Genomic DNA, 21,150 nt, shown 5'->3' with positions numbered 1-21,150 from the left:
AGCACCGCCGACCAGGCCATTTAAAGTCCAGTTGGCAGTGCTGCAGAGGTAAGGCAGGCTAGTCCCTACCTGTCCTGTCTCCGCGCTGTGCTCCTGAAGTGGCCAGCAGGTTGCTGACAGGTGGCTCTGTGCACTGCCCCCACACTGAGCACCGGCTCTGCATTCCTATTGGCCAGGAACCATGGCCAATAAGAGCTTCGGTGGCGGCACCTGCGGGCGAGAGCAGCACGCAAAACCTCCTGCTGCACCTCCGCCTAGGAGTTTGCTGCTTCCAGGGCGCAGCGCAGAGTCTGGACCGGCAGGAAGCCTGCCTTAGCCCCCACGCTGTGTTGCTGAGTGGAAGCAGCCAGAGGTAAGCCCGCACTCCCTGCACCAGTCCTGAGCCCCCCCAAACCTAGAGCCTTCTCCTGTACCCCAAAGCCTTCATCCCGGCCCCACTCCAGATCCTGCACCCCCAAGATAGAGCCCTCACCACCCTGCACCTCAACCCCCGACCCAGCACAGAGCCCCCTCCCACACCCTGAACCCCTCTGCCCCATCCCCCAGCCTGGAGCTCCCTCCTGCACCCCAAACTCCTCATCCCCGGACCCACTCCAGATCCTGCACCCCCCAGATGGAGCCCTCACCACCCTGCACCTCAACCTCCTGCTCCAGCACAGAGCCCCCTCCCACACCCTGAACACCTCTGCCCCATCCCCCAGCCTGGAGCTCCCTCCTGCACCCCAAACTCCTCATCCCCGGACCCACTCCAGATCCTGCACCCCCCAGATGGAGCCCTCACCACCCTGCACCTCAACCTCCTGCTCCAGCACAGAGCCCCCTCCCACACCCTGAACGCCTCTGCCCCATCCCCCAGCCTGGAGCTCCCTCCTGCACCCCAAACTCCTCATCCCTAGACCCACTCCAGATCTTGCACTCCCCAAATGGAGCCCTCACCACCCTGCACCTCAACTTCCTGCTCCAGCACAGAGCCCCCTCCCACACCCTGAACCCCTCTGTCCCATCCCCCAACCTGGAGCTCCCTCCTGCACCTCAACCCCTTGCCCCAGCCTGGAGCCCCTTCCCGCACCCTGAACCCCTCATTTCTGGCCCTCATCCCTCCCACACCCCAATCCCCTGCCCTAGTCCAATGAAAGTGAGTGAGGATGGGGGAGAGTGAGCCACTGAGGGAGGGGGAATGTAGTGAGCAGGAGGCCGGGCCAAGGGGCCAGGCCTCGAGGAAGGGTTGGGGCTAGGGTGTTCGGTTTTATGCAATTAGAAAGTTGGCAACCCTGATTCAGGCATTTCCCTGCCTGCCACTGAAATGCGACCACCTCTGGGCTGGAGGATGACAGGTGCCTAATAGTGCACAGCACTGCTACACAACAGGGGGCCAATCCTGCAAACTCTCAGAGGTGGTTTCTTAAGCCACCTCCCGTGAGTGAAGGACTATGGGCGAGGATAAGGGTGTGTAGGGTCAGGCCTTGCTTTAGGACAGGAAGCAGAGAAAAGGGAAAAAATTAAAACGTCAAATCTCTGACCACCGAGTGCCTCCTAGAATGGCTTCTCCAGGTAGCTAGAGAAGTGGGGGGAACCCCACATGTCAGGATCACGTCTCCTCCAGCTTGCAGCCCAGGGAATGGATGTGGATGCAGGAAACACAGGCCAAGGTTCTGTTTTGTCAGGCAGGTTTCACTGGTGCTAGCCCAGTGCAGCAGCCTCGGGCGAACACAACATGCTGCCACATGCACAGTCAATGGGAGTCCATCGCTCAGTCCTAAGTGTCCCTGGGAGCATGGGGGAGGCAGAGGGAACTCTTGCCACAGGACCCATTCGTCCGACCCTCTGCAGCTGGTAGGCCACCTGTTATGGCACTTTAGAGGGAAGGGGCCTGTTTCTCCCCTCCCATTCCCCTGCACACTCTCTCCCTCCATTTATCCTCCCTCCTGCCCAACATTCCCACATTCCCATGCACACGCACACATCCTGCCTGGTTCTGAGCACCCACAACCCACACAGATTTCAGCGGAAGATACTCAGCACCTGCAAGATGATGTCCTGATAGGTCAGCGAACCCCTCTCCTCCACTCAGTTCTCTGGCTGGTCTGTTGCATGCTGAGGTGTCACATGGAGAGGGAACCAGCAATGGGGGGAGGGATCCAACAGACTCCTCGCCCCCGCAAATGCCCCACTACTTGGGAGGGGGTCACTTGTTAATACCACATCTGTTGGGATTCTCCGACTCCCCTTCCCGGAGTTCCTTTAAGCCTTGGTGTCTCTTAGAGCTTCCCCATAACACACACACAGGCACAGACGGAGGGAGAAGGCTGGTGCTGAGCCTGCCTGTGCTCCACACACTGCATCCCCCCTGCTTCATTTCAGGAGTTGTGTAACAGTGATTGCTCAGCAATCCCTAACCTTCTCTGCGGCAGCAGCTCTTCCCTGGAGCGCTTCCTTCAGCCCTAATTTGAAACTTCTGCACTAATGTGGGGACAGCTATTGCTATGACATAGGCCTGTGATTTTGCTCTCGCCCTGTGGAATTACAGTATATTTATACATGAGGGATTTAGGGATAACCTAGTGCTCATTAATGCAACAAACTCACTGCAGCCCCATGTCACAGGAGAAAAACCCATGTCCTAAGAGTCTCATCCATCTCCTCTTTCCCATAATGCAGTGGTTCTCAGCTAGGGGTACTCATACCCTTGGGTGTACGCAGAGGTCTTACGGGGGGTACATCAGCTCATCTAGATATTTGTCTAGTTTTACAGCAGGCTACATAAAAAGCACCAGTGAAGTCAGTACAAACTACAGTTTCATACAGTGAGTTGTTTATACTGCTCTGCGTACCATACACTGAAATGTAAGTACAATGTTTGTATTCCAGTTGACTTACTTTGTGATTCTATGGTAAAAATGAGGAAGTCAGCAATTGTTCGGTAATAGTGTGCTGGGACACTGTTGTATTTTGATGTCGGATTTTGTAAGCAAGTCGTTTTTAAGTGAGGTGAAACTTGGAGGTTCGCAGGACAAATCTGAAAGGGGTAGAGTGGTCTGGAAAGGTTGGGAGCCACTTCCCTAATGTACCTTGATTTGCTTATTTAGCTGCCTTACAAGTCCAGTTCAATTTCCCCATAGAGTCATAGAAAGGTAGGGCTGGAAGGGGTCTCGAGAGATCATCTAGTCCAGCCCCCAGCACTGAGGATGGACCAAGTAAACCTAGACCATCCCTGACAGGTGTTTATCTAACCTGTTCTTAAAAATTTCCAAAGATAGGAACTCCACAAGCTCCCTGACTAACCTGTTCCAGCACATAACCATCCTTATAGTTAGAAAGCTTTTCCTAATATCTAACCTAGATCTCCCTTGCTGCACATTAAGCCCATTGCTTCTTGTCCTACCTTCAGCGAACATGGACAACAATTGATCACCAGTCTCTTTACAACAGGCCTTAATGTGTTTGAAGACATGTCAGGTTTCCCCTTCAGCCTTCTTTTCTCAGGACTGCGTGCTCAGTATTTTTTAACCTTTCCTCATAGATCGCATTTTCTAACTCTTTTATCATTTTTGTTGCTCTCTTCTGGATCCTTTCCAATTTGTTCACATCTTTCTCAAAGTGTAGTGCCCAAAACTGGACACAGTACTCCAGCTGAGGTCCCACCAATGCTGAGTAGAGCAGGACAATTACCTCTCATGTCTTACATACAACACCCCTGTTAATACACCCCAAAATATTAGTCTTTTTTGCAATTGCATCACATTGACTCATAATCAATTTGTGAGCCACTTTATAGCCCTGAGATCGTTTTCTGCAGGTCTGTCACCTGGCTAGTTATTCCCCATTTTGTAGCTGTGCGTTTGAGTTTCCTTCCGAAGTGTTGTACTTTGCACTTGTCTTTATTGACTTGTCTTGTTGATTTCAGACCAATTCTCCAGTCCTGCCCTCTGAAGTGCTAGCAACCCTTTTTTCATCTTGGCGTCATCTGCATATTTTATAAGCATGCTCTTCACTCCATTGTCCAAGTCATTAATGAAAACATTAAATAGTACTGGCTCCAGAATAGACTCATGTGTAACCCACTCGAGATACATCTTCCCAGTTTCACTGCAAACCATTGATAACTACTCTTTGAGTATGGTTTTCCAACCAGCCATGCACCCACTTTATAGTAATTTCATCTAGACTACATTTCTCCAGATAAATTGTCTGTGGCTTTCTCCCTATCCACTAGGCCAGTAACCCATCAAAGAAGGAAACTAGGTGAGTTTGGCATGATTTATTCTTGACAAATCCATGTTGGTTATTACTTATCACCCTATTACTCTCTAGGTGCTTACAAATTGACTCTTTAATCATTTGTTCCAGTATCTTTCCAAATAACAAAGTTCAACTGGCTGGTCTATAATTCCCTGAATCTTTTTTGTTCCCTCTTTTAAAGATAAGTGCTATGTTCGCCCTTCTCCAGTCCTCTAGGACTCCATCCATCCTCCATCTGGAGCAAGGAGCCATCCTTTAGGTGCAGTAACTTGCTTTAAATCTGCTCCTTACACAAGGACTTTCCTACTTTTGATAGCCCCTTTTATCAAAGCACTTTACGAACAGGAGCTACCTAAGCCTCCTGGCTCCCTGTCAGGTAGAGCACAGATATGTCTGGTGTCACCAATAACTGTGTAAGCACACGACTAGCACATTCGGGGGGTAGGGCCGGCTTTAGGCCGATTCGCCTGATTCCCAGGAATCGGGCCCCATGCCTTAGGTGCCTTTTTAATTTTTTTTACTTACCCCAGCTGTGGTCTGCTCCAGGGTCTTCCGTGGCTCAGCTCCCCTGACCAAAGCACCGGCAGGAGCGCGGCTGCCCCCCAGCCCCGCTCTCCCGGCTGCAGCTCCGGGCCCTTTAAATAGCCCCCAGAGCCCTAGGGTAGCGGGAGGCTCCGGGAGCTATTTAAAGGGCCGGGGCTCCAGCTGCCTCTGCCACCCCGGTCCTTTAAATAGCCGCCGGAGCCCCGCCGCCGCTATGCATTCCCCAGGGCTCCCACAGCTATTTAAAAGGTCCGGGGCGGGGTAGAAGCCGGGGAGCCCTGGGCCCTTTTAAATAGCCCCCAGAGCCCTGGAATAGCTGGGGGCTTGGGGGCAATTTAAAAGGCCGGGGCTCCAGCTGCCTCTGCTGCACCCCCTGCCCTGCCCGCACCAGCCCCGCTCCCCCGCCTGCAGCCAGCTCTGCACCCCCTGCCCACAGCCATCCCCTGCCGCACCCCCTGCCCTGTCTCCAGCCAACCCCTGCTGCACCCCCTTACCTGAAGCCAGCCAGTCCTGCACTCTTCTGTCTCCAGCCCTGCCAACCCCTGCTGCACCCCCCTGTGGCCCTGTCTGAAGCCAGCCAGCCCCACAGTCCCATCTCCAGCCAGCCCTGCACCCCTTGCCCTGCCTGCAGCCAGACCCTACCTCCAGTCAGCCCTTGCCCTGCCTCCAATCAGTCCCATGTCCACTGCGGCCCTGCGGTTCCCAGTGCAGCCCCGCACCCCTTGCCCTGCCTGCAGCCAGACCCTACCTCCAGTCAGCCCCTGCCCTGCCTTCAACCAGCCCCATGTCCATTGCTGCCCTGCAGTTCCCAGGGCTTCAATGAGGGGGGCAGGGAGCAGCTGGGACCCACACGTGCACACCTCCAGGGAGTGGCGGGGATCCACACATGTGAAAGGGCAGTCATTAATAACCAATCAACAGCATATGATGCAATGTACATAATATAAAATTTTATTATTTATATAGTTATGGAAAGTAAATAATACATGGAAGAAATTAAAGGCTTTTTTTTTTTTTTACACTTTTTTTTTCTTTTTTAGTCATCCCTGCCAGGGCCCCGCCGAAAATGTTCGAATTGGGCCCCGCACTTCCTAAAGCCGGCCCTGTGGGGGGGGATAGTTGTGAGGCTGGCAGAACAAGCATCAGTGGACAGCCCTTCTGAAAACTTTGCCCTGACTTTCTACCAACAGAACTAAAGAGAGCCTTAGTTCTTAAGGTCTTGTGCGGGCAGATTCTCCCACCCAGTAAACTGCATGAAGCTTTATCTGTCTCTACCCTGGAAGCACAAAGGGCTGGATCAGTCCTGGTGGGATTTGAACCCCTGGTTCCGGCCACTTAGAGATTTACTAAACTGCTAACTTACTGCCTGGGAAGGGAATCTTTTTCAGAGTTTTCCAGGTGGTCTCAGTGGCTCTTTAAAGAAAAACGCCCTCCCCCAAGTAAATCTCCATAGTAGTATATTCGTCTCCTGCAGCCGTACCGTTGAACCTTCCTTTCTCTCGGCAGATTCAAAGGAGCGCCTTTTCCGTCTTCTTTGATGAGAAGTTTTCCATCCCCTTGGACCCGTCTGCTCTGGAGGAAAACAGCTTGAGATTTTCTGTCTTTGGCATTGATGAGGACGAGAGGAACATCAGCACCGGGGTAGCAGAGCTGAAGCTGTTGGACTTGGATCTGGCCAGCCGCCCATTCAATGCTTGGCTCTATCTGCAGGACATGAACAAGGTGAGCTCTCGTTGTCTGCATGATGGTGCAAGTTGGGCTCCCTGAAAAGGAGGTAGTGGGGCATGAAAGATAAGTGCTGTATTTTCTGTACTTACTGGATCAGCCATAGGCAGTGCTGGGTTTGATTACCTCCCCAGTAGGAGCTGTCCAGTGCATGAAGTGTGAGAGAATTTCATCTTTACTGCTGGGTTTGGAAACCAGAGCTGATGCTGAAGCACAAGATCTGGAGGCTCAGCGGGGAAAACAGGATACGATGTCAGTCCAGATCTGGTCATCCTGTGCAGTGGCATGGTAATGGCCAACGTTTCCTGCTGTGGAGCGAGATGAAACCGGCCCCTTGCCCTCATAATGCACCTTACCAATTGTGTACTGATCCACCTGGGAGAAGCAATTCCCTCCTCCTCCCTGCAGGCCATCAGCTGACATTCTGAAGCGTGAGCATCCTTATCTCAGGTTGTAGAGCTCAAATTGTAATTCCTGGAGAGGAGTCAGAGCCAGCCAAACCTGAGGTCCAGACCCAAATTTTCCAAATGTTCAGGTGTTTGGTTCTGGGGTTGGCTCAAGCTCAGCTCAATTCATTAAGAGTCCTTGACTTCTTAAAAGCAGTGAAAATATTTGTCTCATTGACCTCCAAAGGCTGAGGTGAAATAGTGTTTCCTTTTCTGCGTCTAGATTCACTGGCAGATCCTCAGCTGGTGTGAGTCAGCCATTTACCCCAGTGAGAATTCAGCCCGCTGCCTTTTGGTTTAATCAATGTGACCCGTTTCTCCCAGTATGGGGCAAGGTAGAAAGGAGAATAGGGGGAAGTGATCAGGATTTCCCTTTGCTTTTGCCACCATCGATGACAGTTGATTGTCACACATGAAGATGACACCTATCTTTCTGAGGTACTTATGTGGCCTCCACACTGTATAATCTGAGACCCTCATAACCTTCTCTGTAGTTATCCATGCCGCACTCCTGTGAGGTAGAGAAGTGCTATTTTCCCCATCTGCAAGAATTGAGACACAGAGACTAAGGCCTGGTCTACACTTAGAACTTAGGTTGACATAGCTAAGACTCTCAGGGAGGTGAAAAGTCCACTCCCTTGAGCACTAGCTCTGCCAGCCTAAGCCCCCAGTGTAGGTCGATAGAAGACTACTTCTGTCAACCTAGGTCCCGTCGCTTGGGAGGTGAAGTGACTACAGCTTTTTCCCATTGTCATGCACATCTACACTATGGGGCTACAGTGACACAGCAACCTCAAAGCATGAGCAAACCCTCTGTAAATTGCCCATGGTCACATAGGCAGTTTGTAGCAGAGCAGAGAATTGAGGTCTCCTGAGTCCCAGTGCTGGCCTCTAACCACTAGGTCAGCCTCTATAGGCTAGAGCTACCCTGCCTGGCTTCTGCCCTCGTTCAGGGAAAAACTTTCTCTGCCAGATAGCTATTTCTCCTGCCCCTCTTGTCTGTGAATGAGTCATTTCTGCCGACGTTTGCTGTTGAGTGACGGATGCCGCCTTACGTGTCCTGCAGGCAGTTGATTCAGTGGGAGAGATCCTGCTGTCTCTTAGTTACCTACCCACAGCGGAGAGGCTGACGGTCGTAGTGGTTAAAGCCAAAAACCTCGTGTGGACCAACAGCAAAATGACAGCAGGTGAGTGCGAGGCCATGAAAGAGCAGCTCCGGCCAGAGGCCAGCTCTGTGCAGCTCTGCCCTGCCTGCAGCTTCCCCTGCTAGAACTGCTGCCCAGGGTGCATCTCTGCTGCATTAGTGCTTGAAGTGCTGCAGTGAGTCCAGGCACTCCACACCTCTTAAATCAGCTGCCGCTCTGGGGAGCTCAGACAAGAAGCCCAGAACTTGAGCTCCAAAACCTCAGGTCTCTTGCACTTAAGCCAAGGGGATCACGCAGAGCTGCTAGCAAGGGCAGTTGTTATTTACTGTTTATAGCATGATAGTCCCAAATAGAGACAGCACCCCATTGTGCCAGGCGCTGCACTTAATCTGTGTACTGCTCAGCCACTAGGAGGCAGCATCGCTCACAGGCACAGTTTTTCTATTGCCTCATTATAGTCACCGAGGGTCCCCTAGTTAAATGGGAAGGCCTGTTTTGAATGGGGCGTTTATTCAAGCCACCCGCAGGCATATTAACAGGTTACATTATTTATGATTGTGGTAGTGCCTAGCAGCCTCAGTCACAGACTAGGACCCCGCTGTGCTTGGCGCTGTACAACCACAGAGCAAATAGATGGTCCCTGTCCCAAAGAGCTAATGCAGAGGCAACACGTGTGCGGGGAGGCATTATGTTCTCCCCCGCCCCCTGAGGGGGGCAGGCTTTTGCAATGTCAGCGCTTTCCTAAACTCGGTTGCGGTTTCTCTGTGCTGGCATGCGGTTCGGGATGCGGCTCACTAGCTGCTGTGGGGCTGGCAGGAAACGGAGGGGCCATGGGGAGCAAAGGTGAGGGAGAGAGGGGCCTCTCCAAGGGTGTTAGAGAGAGGGGGAGAACAGGGCAAATGGACAGGAACATGTCCGTCTCTTCCTGCCCCCTCCCGTGCCCCTCAGTCACTCCTGCCCCTCACCCTGCAGGGGCAATGCATTGAGAAGTCATATGCCCCCCCATCACCAGTAACACGTTGTCTCTGAGCTACTGTGCGTATACCCGCTTTCCCTGAGGTGCAGTGTTCCCTGCGCTCACTCAGCGTCGTATCTGCTTATGGGTGGAGGACAGTTGGCGAATGATGGTCCTTTGCTTCCCATTGTCCAAATAGATCCTTTCGTCAAAGTGTACTTGCTTCAGGACGGGAGGAAGATCAGCAAGAAGAAGACAGCTGTGAAGAGAGATGACACAAATCCGGTGTTTAATGAGGCCATGATTTTCTCAGTGCCAGCAATCGTCCTACAGGTGAGAACTTCCTAGTCAAGGGCAGACTGAAGAGTTGTAACTTTTTTTTTTTAAGCCAGAAAACTTTACACCGTTCATGAGATCCACCCAAACCTGCCTCTTGGGTCTACCCAACAGGGTGCATTCAAGACTGCACCTTCCCTCCCCCCCGTCAAGGAAATTACAGTACACCAGGGCCTGAGTATGTAACTAGAACTACAGATGGAACTGTAAATTTTCACTCATCCTTAGCCTGACATTTATATTTTTCTGAACTCTCCCAGAGCTTGACTGCTTCTTATATCAGGGAAGAGATTCGGGCAGTGAGTTCCCTGGTGCAAATCAGAGAGACATTAAAATTAAATCCTGCAGCTGAAACAGGAGGGCCGATGGCTGAGATCTAACCAGGATCACTGCCCGACTTGAAAGCAGAGAGTATTTTCATTTACCAAGTCAGAGGCTCTGGTGTTAGCAGCTAATAAACGTGTCTGAAGGAGACACCTTCAAAGGACAGATAATAAGGAGGAAGTTTTCTTCAGTGGCATGGAAACAGGAAAGAGCCTATTAAGGGATGGTTGCCATAACAACGTCACTGGGGCATCCTCCTGTTCCTCCCACCGTGAGAGTGATAGCGCTGAGATCAGGGAGAACTGGACAAAGACAAAGGAACTGAATGTGTCAGTGATAATGGCTAGAGCGGCAGTGAGTGAAAGCTAGATCTGTAGCGTATAAATCTGCAGGTACTGATGAAACACACTTGACACTTTTCAAAGCAACCGGGAGAGGAAATCTCAGAAAATCCGCTTCAATAAGTCCAAGGACTCAGGAGACAGGAAGGGGGGATCAGTGGTTAGGGGGCTAGGCTGCAGCTCAGGAAACCCAGGTGCAGTTCCGTGCTCTGCCACAGACTTTCTGTGTGACCTTGGGCAAGTCACTTAGTCTCCCTGTGCCATCTCAGTACCCCATCTGTAAAATGGTGCTAATAGCACTTCCCACCACCCAGTGGTGCTGTAAGGATAAGTACATTAAAGACTGGGAGGTGCAGCGGTGATGGGGCTATACAGGTACCTAAGAGAGACGGGTAGAGATGCAGTTTCTGATGGCTGGGAAGAAGCAAACATGGGACTGGAGCTCTGTGTAGGAAGGGAATGCAGGAAATTGCCCTCTGCGCAGCCTGATGTCCATCCCGCGTAAACGATTCCAGTCTGTAACAAGGGAATTTGTAGTTGAACATTTGGGAGAGATGGCCTTTTTTGAATGAAAGTCGGCCATGCCAAACAGATGGAATAGCTGGGTCTACAGCTCGCTGGCTGCTGGAGCAAGAGCCAACAATTGTCTTCAGTGGGCCACGGCTCTGGAGCAAAGGCAGCAGGTGGAAGCATCGGCAGGCAAAGGGAATGTTGTCTCTCTGAGTGTCAGTAAGGGAGCTGGATTAATACCAAGGCACAAATCAGAAACATGTTGATTAGAACTGGTTGGAAATTTCCCACCAAAACTTTTTTTCAACGGAAAATGCTTTTTTCAACCAAAGTGGGAGTTTTCATGAAAAACTTACATTTTGATCCAAAAGATTCTTTTACTGACCCTTTTTTCCCCACAGAAATTTCTGGAAAGTTTTATTTCAGTGGGAGAGGAACCCACTTGCTCCCACTTTTTCCTCCTTTTTTTCCCCAATGGGTAAAAGACTAAAAAAGGTGAAAGCAAGTTATTTTTCTTCCTACCAAAATATGTGGTGTTTAAAATTTCACAACCAGGGGAAAATAAAAAGCAATTAACAGAAAGTTTCAAACAAAATGAAAGATGCTTGTTCTTCCGAAATGTTTGTATAATACACACCATTGTTTTCTGCCCTGCTCTGTCTAGTGCTGACAGACAGAGCGCAACTTTGCATGGTAAGTAGGGATAGGCCCAAGCCATAAACCGTAGTTCTAGATTTAAACTGCTCCAGAACTCAAAATCCAGGCTGTTTCATTGAGACACATCTCTAACGACAAGGCTTTCAAAGAGGAGGACTGCTGGGGTCATTTCTAGGGCCCCTGTTAAAGTCAACGAAAGCTAAGGATGCTCAGCACCTCCCAGCAGGATCGGGCTCCTTGTGAGTGAAAGTTTCTAGGCTGTATCCTGAAGGGTGCTGAGTGCCTGTTACCCTGTGTGACGTCAGCCGGCGTGGTGCACTGTGAGCTGGTGCTCAGCTGCTTTCAGGGTTTGGCCTGGTTGAAAAGCAGTCGTAGCCTAGAGGATTTCTACAAAGGGGATTTTAATAGACAACCAGATCAGCATCAGTCTAGAGTAAACTGGCCCTCATGGTGCTAACAAGTATTATTCTGCTGGAATGCTCTTCCACCCAGCTACCTACAGGAACAGAACTGCACTAGCTTTGTGCTTCCTTAAGTAGGAAGAAGTAGTGCTGGGCTTGTTTTTTCCATCTTGAGTTTAAGAGATGGGTCATTTCTCTCCAAGCCCCTCTCAGCAAGGGACTCTGTGGGAAGACGCCTGTTGACTTCAGGGCCCCTGGGTGCAGGTCCCCTGTCTGTTCCCAGCAGCTGACTGTTCCTGGCAGCTGAGAGAATGTGCTGTGGACTTGTCTCTGCAATTCATTTCTTCTTAGTTTCAGAGGGGTAGCCGTGTTAGTCTGTATCAGCAAAAACAGTGAGGAGTCCTTGTGGCACCTAACAAATTTCTGTTTTGGAAGCAGGGGCGGCTCTAGGCACCTGCTTGGGGCAGCCCATTTGCAGGGGCGGCATGGGAGCTGAGAACCAACAGGGGGCTCTGGGAGCTGTAGTTCCTTGGTTAGCTCCCTGTCTATAGAGCCAGCCCTGGAGCAGAGAAAGAACTACATTTCCCAGCATTCCCTTGGCCACTACCAACTGGAAAGGAAGGAGAGGGACCTCATGCGGTAGGGTGCGGAGAGTGGTAGGGAGACCATATTTTAACGTTCAAAAAACAGGACACTACAGGGGGAGGGAAGCCCCACCCTGCCACCATCCACTCCCTCCGACTGCCCCCCCCAGAAACCCCAACCCATCCAACCCAACCCCCAGCTCCCTGTCCCCTGATCACTCCCTCCCAGGACCCCTCCCTCTAATTGCCCCCAAGTACCCCACCCCCTATCTAAGCGCCGCTGCTCCTTGTCCCCTGATTGCCCCCTCCTGGGACCCCTGCCCCTAACTGCCCCTTGGGACCCCACCCCCTATCTAAGCCTCCCTTCTCCTTGTCCCCAACTGCCCCCTCCTGGGACCCCTGCCCCTAACTGCCCCTTGGGACCCCACCCCCTACCTGTCCCCTGACAAACCCCTGGGACTCCCATGCCTGTCCAACCACTGCCTGTCCCCTGACTGCCCCCCCCCGAAACCCTGACCCATCTAACCCCCCCTGCTCCCTGTCCCTTGACTGCCCCCCCGGAACTCCCTACCCCTTCTCCAACCCCCCAGCCCCCTTACCGTGCCACTCAGACCTGCATGTCTGGCTCCGCGCAACTCCAGACATGCTGCTGTGCTCCCCCGCAGAGGCCACAGCCCGCCCCCCGCCCCCCCCCACACACACACCCAGCTCCTGCCTTCCAGATTTGAACAACCCAAAATTCAGGAGTGCTCACACTCAGTTTGGGCAGCTGTTACTTCATTTCTCCCAAATCAAATATACTGATCCACTGTAACTTGCTGTAGAAAAAGTAGGATAAAATTGAGCAAGAAATGCTTCCCAGAGGTTATTAGGCCTGGAATTGCTATTTTCAGCAGCCATTGCCATTTTGTTTGTTTGTTTAAAAGGAAAACAGTGATATTGCACTGGCAAATTCCCCATCGAAAGAAAGAGTGGAACAAAAGAATAATAAAGGCACCTCAACTTTTCCTCATTTATGGAGGACAGTCTTATAATATGCATCCAGATAGCCTCTGATCACACTAGCTGAAAATTGTTCCACTTTACTGCAGCTCTGTAACCATATGGGAACCAGTCCTGTCTGTGTTTTGTGCATATTCAAAATTCCTGCTGAATGACCCGCCCTGGGAGTGAGTTACCAGTGACCCAGGGCTGCGGCGAAAGGAGGGTGCAGGTGTGGGGGAGGGGGGGACAGCCCAGGGCTGGGGCGGCAGGAGGTGGGGGGGGCCCAGGACTGGGGCGGCAGCGGGGTGGGGGGAGGGCACTGGTGAGGGAGGGAAAGGGAGAAGCCCATTGCTGGGGTGGCAGGGGGTGGGGGGGAGAACGAGGGGGGAGCCCAGGCTTGGGATGGCAAAAAACCTAGAGCCGGCTCTGTTTGGAAGTAGTGTGGGACATAATGAAAAGCAGGGCTGGGTTGCTAAACTAACCAGAGTAATCTCCACTTTGCATGCAGGCTCACACGGAGCCGGTTGCATTGCTCAGCTCATGTGAGAAAGGGGCTGCTGTGTACTCAGTGCAGAATGGAAATGTTCCTTGGGCTGAGGTCTGAGTTACACTCTTCAGTGCTAATTATTCAGAATGCTGAACCCTTGGGCAGTAACCAAAACTACCCTGTCTGCTAATATTAACATGGGCTTTTACTCTGCAACGTGTCTGTGTATACATGGTTCCCAGTCCCTCAGCAGATCAGCTCCCTTGTGTGTCCAGACTCAGATCTGCTGACTTGAGTGACAAAAATAAGGCGTATGGCTTTTTACACAGAGCCAGCACTGCCATGGGAGACTGACTATTCCACCTTGTGTGCAGGGCCGGCTTTAGGAAGTGCGGGGCCCAATTCAAACAGTTTTGATGGGGCCCTTGCCGGGACGACTTAAAAAAAAAACACATGTAAAAAAACACGTGGGGCTTGTATTCACCGGGCGGTGCTCTGAGTCTTTGGCAACACTTCGGCGGTGGGTCCTTCAGTTGCTCCAGATCTTCAGCTGCACTGAAGGACTTGCTGCCGAAGAGTCACTGAAGACCCGGAGAGAGTGAAAGACCCGCCGCTGAAGTGTCGGGTAAGACCCGGAGAGAGTGAAGGACCCACTGCTGAAGTGCCGCCGAAGACCCAAAGCGCCACCAGGTGAGTAAAAATTAAAAAGGCGCCTCTAGCCAGGGAAGGGATTCTCACTGGGCATGGGGCCCTCTTAGGCGTGGGGCCCGATTCGAGGGAATTGGTGGAATAGGCCTAAAGCCAGCCCTGCTTGTGTGTGGTTGGCAGGATTATTTACTATATTCCAGAGACAAGGTGGAGGAGGTAATATCCTTTATTGGACCAACTTCTATTGGTGAGAGAGACAAGCATTCAAGCCACACAGAGCTCTTTTCCAGGTCTGGGCTGAAGTGGGAAGTGAGTGTGAGTCTAACAGATGTCATAGACACGCTGTGCTAGCGTAAGTTTCCCCAGCTTGTACTCCCCTAGAATCCAATAGACTTTTCTCAGAGTTTGGCCCCTTGAGTCTCATAAGGACCTAGTCTCAGGAGATTTTGGAGACTCTGTGCTTTCAGGGATACCTCAAGCACCACCTCACTCATGATACTTGACCCTTGCCTTTCACTGCCATCGGGCACAAAATTGTGCTTAGATTGCAGTAGAGTCTTTGTGGCAGAGACTCTGTTTTTGTTCTGTGTTTGTACAGCACCTAGCACAATAGGTCCTGGTCTGTGACTGGGGCTCCGAGGCGCTCCCTCAATACAAATAAATAAATAATGCAATGAGACATTGGTAATGTTTCCTGTGCCCCTCCAGGATCTGTCTCTCCGGGTGACGGTGGCAGAGTGTTGCGAAGATGGGAGAGCGGAAAACATTGGCCATGTCATCATTGGCCCATCGGCCAGCGGCATGGGCATCACGCACTGGAACCAGATGTTGGCCACCTTAAGGAAGCCGGTGTCCATGTGGCACCCAGTTCTACGAAACTAAGGGCAAAGTTACACTCTGCGAGTATCTTGCATGGTGCCTAGACTTCCCATAATCAAATATTCTTGGCAAATGGACAGCGGTACGTGGGACATAAACTATTTTTCCAAACGTTCTTCACAAGTTCCATTTAGTAAGAAGGAGCAGCAGGGGAGGTCACTGAATCAGATCCTTGAGAAAGCTTCAGTGGACCAAAACCTGAGAGAAGAAGCAACTCAAGTGTGATTATGCGCAGAAGTGGCTTCTGGGCAAGCACTTCCTCCCTAGCACTTCCTTTCGAGTGACCCCTGCTTGGGAGTCCCATTATCCTTAATTGTCTGTGATTTTATTTTCCAGTGAACATTACACAATAGAGCATGGTCTGTTCACTGACTTAAGAGGGTTAGGGGTATATTTGTGAACTCGCACCCACGGTGAACTTAACCCCACAGATTTTCAAGACAGTGCCCAGGGGGAGTTTAGCCACATGGATTTTCATCTACATGATGGCCAGGCTGGCATTTAACCACCGGGTGTTTTCAGTGCAGGGTCCAAAGAGAAATTTATGGTTTTAATACAGTGCTGCCCTGACAATAGTGTCCTCTCCATGAGGGGTCCTTTGGTTCCTCCTCTGGATGGCTTCCCATTAAAAACTTGAGTTCAGGCACAGTGAGCAGCTCCATTAGTAGCAGTTGCTTATCTTCCCCGTCCGACTACTGGACATTCTGAGCTAAACTGTGAGCAGAGGGAATACAGATGTTGGCATTTTTAATAAAAGAGCAGCCTTAAAAAAAAAAGATATTTTCCAAAGCATAATATGAACCTAAAGGAGAGTTCCTTTAGGAAGAACTCATACTGCACTTTACCATTTCAATGAACCCCCTCTTTTCCACAGCCCATTCTCTCAAAGGTTCGATTCTGCAGTCAGTTGAAGTTGAGGGCCCTCAGCACCTTGGATTCTTGGATTTTGGGGGCCTTCATGTTTGAGGTTGGCTGAAATTCTTCAAATTTCAATTAAAAATGTCATCAAAATCTGACTCGGAAAAAATGGGGATGGTGGTGGAACTTGATAACATATTTGGTGACTCCTGTTTTTTTGACCAACTATGGAACAGGGTAAAACGTTTTGAATTTCAAATGCCAGCCAGAAAAGTGGGGGAAATGTCTACTCACAAAACAGCTGATTTCTTTTTTTCCCCCTTCTGTTTTCCAGCCAATTCTAGAGTCCAACTTGAGACACATTGGTGCCAATTTCCAGAGCTCCTGAGCTTCTGCAGATCTTCACTTGGGATTGTGGGTGCTCAGCACCTCTGGAACCCAGGCCCACAGGGTCTCGTATTGGGCACCAACAGTGTAGGCCTCAGTTTTTACTGAGTCCCCACCTAAAGATCAAGTTGCGGTCAAGATTAGCACATGCCAGCTTATCACAGCCTCAGCTCAACCACTCTTCCTAGTCAAGATAAACCCAGGGTTGCCAGATATCACAGTTGTGTTGCAAATCTCATCATTTTTGGTGTTTTCTGTAAAGCCCCAGCTCTTGGAATCATGTTGTTACTTGCTAATCTCACTTAAAACAAAAACAACAAACTAACTAACCAAATTAAGAGTCTAGCCCTCATGATAATGGAGAAAAGCTTGAAAACATGAGCACTCAGGGCTCAAACACCACAATGCAAATGTAAAGAACCCCAAATTTATTATTTGTATAAAATGTCATGATATTTCAGCCAATCGTGTGATTTTTGGGGCAGGCACCTGATTCTCAGTTTTGAATTTAGGAGTTGGGAAAAGTTCAGTCTCATTGGGGACAATTGGTGTGTGTTTGCTTCAGGGCAGTGTAAAAACTGACTGAGATTCTTCAGAGGAACCAGCTGCCACTGAAAGCTGTGGAGGTGGAATGCAAGCCCATTACAGGAGGCATTTCCTGCCATCTTTGAACTTGGAAAAGCCATTAAGATCAAAAATATGTTGCTCATTGAGGCGTAAGGGGGTCTGAAATCAGTGCCCTGTTGTGATGGGCTTTCCATGAAATGAAGGGAGAGATTACTTAATAGAGAGGAAATGAAACCAGTCAGCTGTTTAATTCTACCTCTGTCCAACCAGACGGCATGTGGCAGGGCAGTTGGCTTCAGCATCTGGGAAGAACCATCAAAAGCATGCACAGCTGAATGCAGCCAGCCTATGTTTCCTCACAGCCCAGGGATAGCTTCTTTAAAGCAGTCTTGGTCAAGCTGCACCCTGTACTCTCCTGGGGCGAGATACCCAAGCTAGTAGGAGACGTGATCAAAGCAATGGTGCATTGTTTCTTTGCTGCCTTGAAGTCAGTGAGGATTCAGGCAAGACAGGAGAGGGGGCTCAGACTGCACCTCTGCTGTGCTGGGTACTGCCATGTCTTGGCAGGTATGAAGCTATTAGCAGGGCTCCCCCTGCTCCAGAATGCACCGTTAGCCTCCGGGGCTGGAGCATGCTCATTGCTTAGGGGAGGGGAGAACCAAATAGTGTGCTCTGGGGAGCCCCTATTTCCCCTCATCTTACCTGTGTAGGAGCCAGACAGCTTATGGACCCAGCTGAAATGCCCAGCAGGGCTCCTGGGTTCTAATGCTTGAGGGCAAGCCCAAGCTTCCTGGGCACACACTGCCATTGGGCAGGAGACACTGGGCGAGAGCATGCTGCATCCCTAGTGCCACTTCCCCAAGCTGGGGGCTTCCCCTTTGCTAGAGAAACATGCTTGTTTTCAGTGTGAATCACCCTTGTCAAATGCCTCAATCAAACGGTGGGAAAGTCTGTCAAGTCCAGCAATTGCAGCTTTGTGAACATGAGATTCACCAACTTTCCAGCTCCAGCAGCTTCCTACATTGCTAGTCAAAGAGCATGTGGAGGGGCCCTGTTCCTTAGCACTGGGTTCTGGGCTTGGCCCTGTGTCAAACTCCTTCATCGTGCTCACAGATGTTCTTCACAAAGCTTTAGGATAAACTGACATTGGCTTTGAACTTTGTTGGCTATCTGGGCCTGATTAAAGGCCAACTTCTGTGGGTTTTGGCTCTATGAGCAAAGAGGTGAAAACATTATCTAAAAGTTGTTTCCCCCATCTTGATTCAGACCAAGGTTAGAAGCCGTTTTATTTACATGGCCTAGTGTTCCAGTTGTAGCTCCCTCTGTGATGGAAGCAGAGCAAGGATGGTCTTATGATTAAGGCTCTGGACCAAGACACAGGAGAAGGGGGCTTTAGCCCTGGCTCTGATTCAGAAGTATATGTGGTATTGGGCTATCACTCAGACTGCACCATTACTGGATGTCTTTTTAAGAACTATGCTGGAGTCCAACCACCAAGTTATTAATGCGGAAATTGCTGGGTGAGAGTCCCTGAGCTGTGTGATACAGGAGCTCAGAAAAGATGATCACAGTGCTCCCTTCTGGCCTTAAAATGTGTGTGTTGCAAATCTCCTTTCCGAGCATCAGATCCATTTGGGAGCACAAGGCCAGGCCGAAACACTTTTGGCTGCAGGCTCTGATAATGCTCGGTGCAACGAAGAATGAAAATGTTAGCGGTATTTATGGGACCAACCAAAAAGCAACAATGGCGGTCGTTAAAATTTGTATTTTGAATGCTTAATAATCTGCTCTCTCCACGCCATTGTTTTTTCAGCATTACATCACAGCAGAGTAGAGCAACATGCCAGCGGGGAGGGGGGGTATATAAAAAGTGTATCTAGCATCATGCCATAGCTGTGCAATGTATTTAAATGGTTATGTTATCACTTTAAAGATCTGTCAGCCTCGGTGTATTGAACTATAGCACCTGCCCTTCATTCCAGCTGAAAGATAAATAAACAGCAAGGAGACTTGGCAAATGACTTCATGCAGAGTTGTTTTCTTTGGCAGACTGGAGCTAAAAACTGACCATGATTATAAAGTGTGTGGGGTTGTGTGAGTGTGAACATAGGCAGGGGACCTCAGTTTCCTCATCCTTAAAAGAGGGACAGTAATCTTTCCCAGGAGGGGTTGTGAGCCCAGCTTCATTAGTATCTGTAATGCACTTGATAAAAGGCATTGCAGAGGAGCAGACTCTTAATTGTTGTTTTCTTCTTGGTTTGAATGTCCCCCGTTAAAACCATTCTGAATGTAGGATTCATCAGCGTGGGAAGAACCTGTGAAATGTGACCACCTGATGGGAGGGACACAGAGACAACGCATTGAGCAGTGTTTCAATGACACACACTTGTATGAGACCCCTCCCCCCAAAAAACAACTCTTCACATGGGCCGCCAAAGAACCGTAAGATGGTCAAGGATTTCACGTTCAAGGCCGTTAGAGCAATGCTGAATGCAACGCAAAGGCTCCACATGCCTCCCTGAGCCACCGGTGCTACTTAATGGAAATCTGAAGGCAATGTTCCAAACACATGGCTGTCAACATTCGGAATTCGGGTGCGAGGGTGGGGTGACTTCCAGGTGAAAATACAAAATTAGAAACTGCCATCCCTGCAGATTGAAAACCAGCCAGACATGAATTAGTTCCTGGGAGTGAATGGAAAGGCCGCTGCACATCTGTTACACTCACCTTAGTGCTGGGTGTGGAGGCAGGTGAGACTGGGGGAGCTCTCTGGAGGCCCAAGGACCATGCCCTGCAGCCACAGAAGATGGGCCCCAGTCTGCTCTCTGCACAGCCTCTGTAAACCCAGAGCGATTCAGCTAGAGGCAGTGGGGTGTGTCTGGATTTGCACTGGGGTTAGTGACAGCAGAATCTGTCCCAGTAAGTCTAGCTGCTCAGGTCCTCCCTTGGCCTTTCCTCTGCCCATCTGTTAGCCCCTCTGTTTCCTAAGCCCTTTTTTATCTGCCTTTCTTTTCTCCTTCCCCACCCCCTCCTTCTCTCTTTCCATCAGCCCCCTTTCTCTGTTCTCCATTCCCTTCTTTCTGTCTGTCTGTCACATATCTCCTCTCTTTTTTCTGACCATCCCCATTTCCCTGCTCTCTCCCACTAAGCTACACAGCCTGGTCTTGTTAGCCAGCCAGCAGCAGCACCTCTCACTGCTAATGCAAACACTCTAGGCCCTTCCCTCATTTGCTCTCTGTGTCCCTGAGGAGACACCTCACTGCCAGGTGAACTGGGCCCTGTACCAACATCCTTGGGAGAGTTCAGCAGCCCTGGAGCCTCCATACATGAACATTTGGCTGAGTCAGGGCAGCATTCTGAGAGAGGGCTCTAAGTCCCTTCAGTACAATCAGCAAATAATTCTTCCAGCTTCGCTGGTTCCTCTGCCACTGGGAATTGCGTCCCATTGCCTCCCCTTCTGTGCCCCTAGGCTTTGGTTAGTGTGAGTCCAAAGAGTTACAATGACTTGCTGTGACAGGCAGCACTGGTACTAGCCTTCCCAAACTGGCATTGCCCTGACATACAAGCACAACAGCTGAGGAAGAGGCCACGGAAGGAACATGGGCGAAGAGGGCACCAGTGAGATTTAATCCTGCTTTCTGACTGGATGCTGAGAACAGATGGCTCCATCCCATGAGAGACCAATGAAAGACTCAGCAGGAGCTCCTAACACATCCATGCAAATGTACACACACACAGAGACCAGATTTTGACAACTCATTAAGCAGGCACGTCTTCTGCCTCTCTGTATTTCTGTCCCCATTTCTCCTGAACTGCCTGTATCAGCACAGACACCATCTTGTGTAAAACCTGGTCTGTAGGGAAGTAGCATTGTCTAATGGTTAGAGCACTGAACTGGGCCATAGGAGACCTGGTTTTTAACCCTGGCTCTGCCACCGAGGGACGACATGTCTAGCTTAGGAATTTAGCTGTTGTTCCCCCGACCCCCAAATCACCTCACACTCTTTAATGCATTTCACAGCACCCCTGTGAGGTAGGGCCAATATCCCCATTGAACAGCTGGGAGCTGAGGTACAGAAACGTATTTAGGTCCCTAACTGCCTCTTCAAGCACCAGGGATGGGCTCAAAACTGC

At 50.5% G+C, this 21,150-nt stretch overlaps 1 protein-coding gene across 2 annotated transcripts in view; it reads left to right on the top strand.

The window, feature by feature from the left end:
- SYT12 (synaptotagmin 12) overlaps positions 1–19,018 on the top strand; it is a 68,937-nt gene extending 49,919 nt beyond the window's left edge. For both annotated transcript variants that reach the window (XM_030560745.1, XM_030560744.1), the window contains 4 exons: positions 6,289–6,504; positions 8,020–8,140; positions 9,253–9,386; positions 15,034–19,018. In XM_030560745.1, coding sequence (XP_030416605.1) covers positions 6,289–6,504; positions 8,020–8,140; positions 9,253–9,386; positions 15,034–15,207 — 645 coding nt within the window. In that variant the 3' untranslated portion in view covers positions 15,208–19,018. The remainder of the gene's footprint in view (positions 1–6,288; positions 6,505–8,019; positions 8,141–9,252; positions 9,387–15,033) is intronic.
- Positions 19,019–21,150: the final 2,132 nt, after the last annotated feature.

This window comes from Gopherus evgoodei, chromosome 4 (assembly GCF_007399415.2).
Source record: "Gopherus evgoodei ecotype Sinaloan lineage chromosome 4, rGopEvg1_v1.p, whole genome shotgun sequence".
In the NCBI taxonomy this organism is placed as follows: domain Eukaryota; kingdom Metazoa; phylum Chordata; order Testudines; family Testudinidae; genus Gopherus; species Gopherus evgoodei.
Note: the sequence above shows the minus strand (reverse complement) of the source record. Positions and strands in the feature narration are given on the sequence as shown.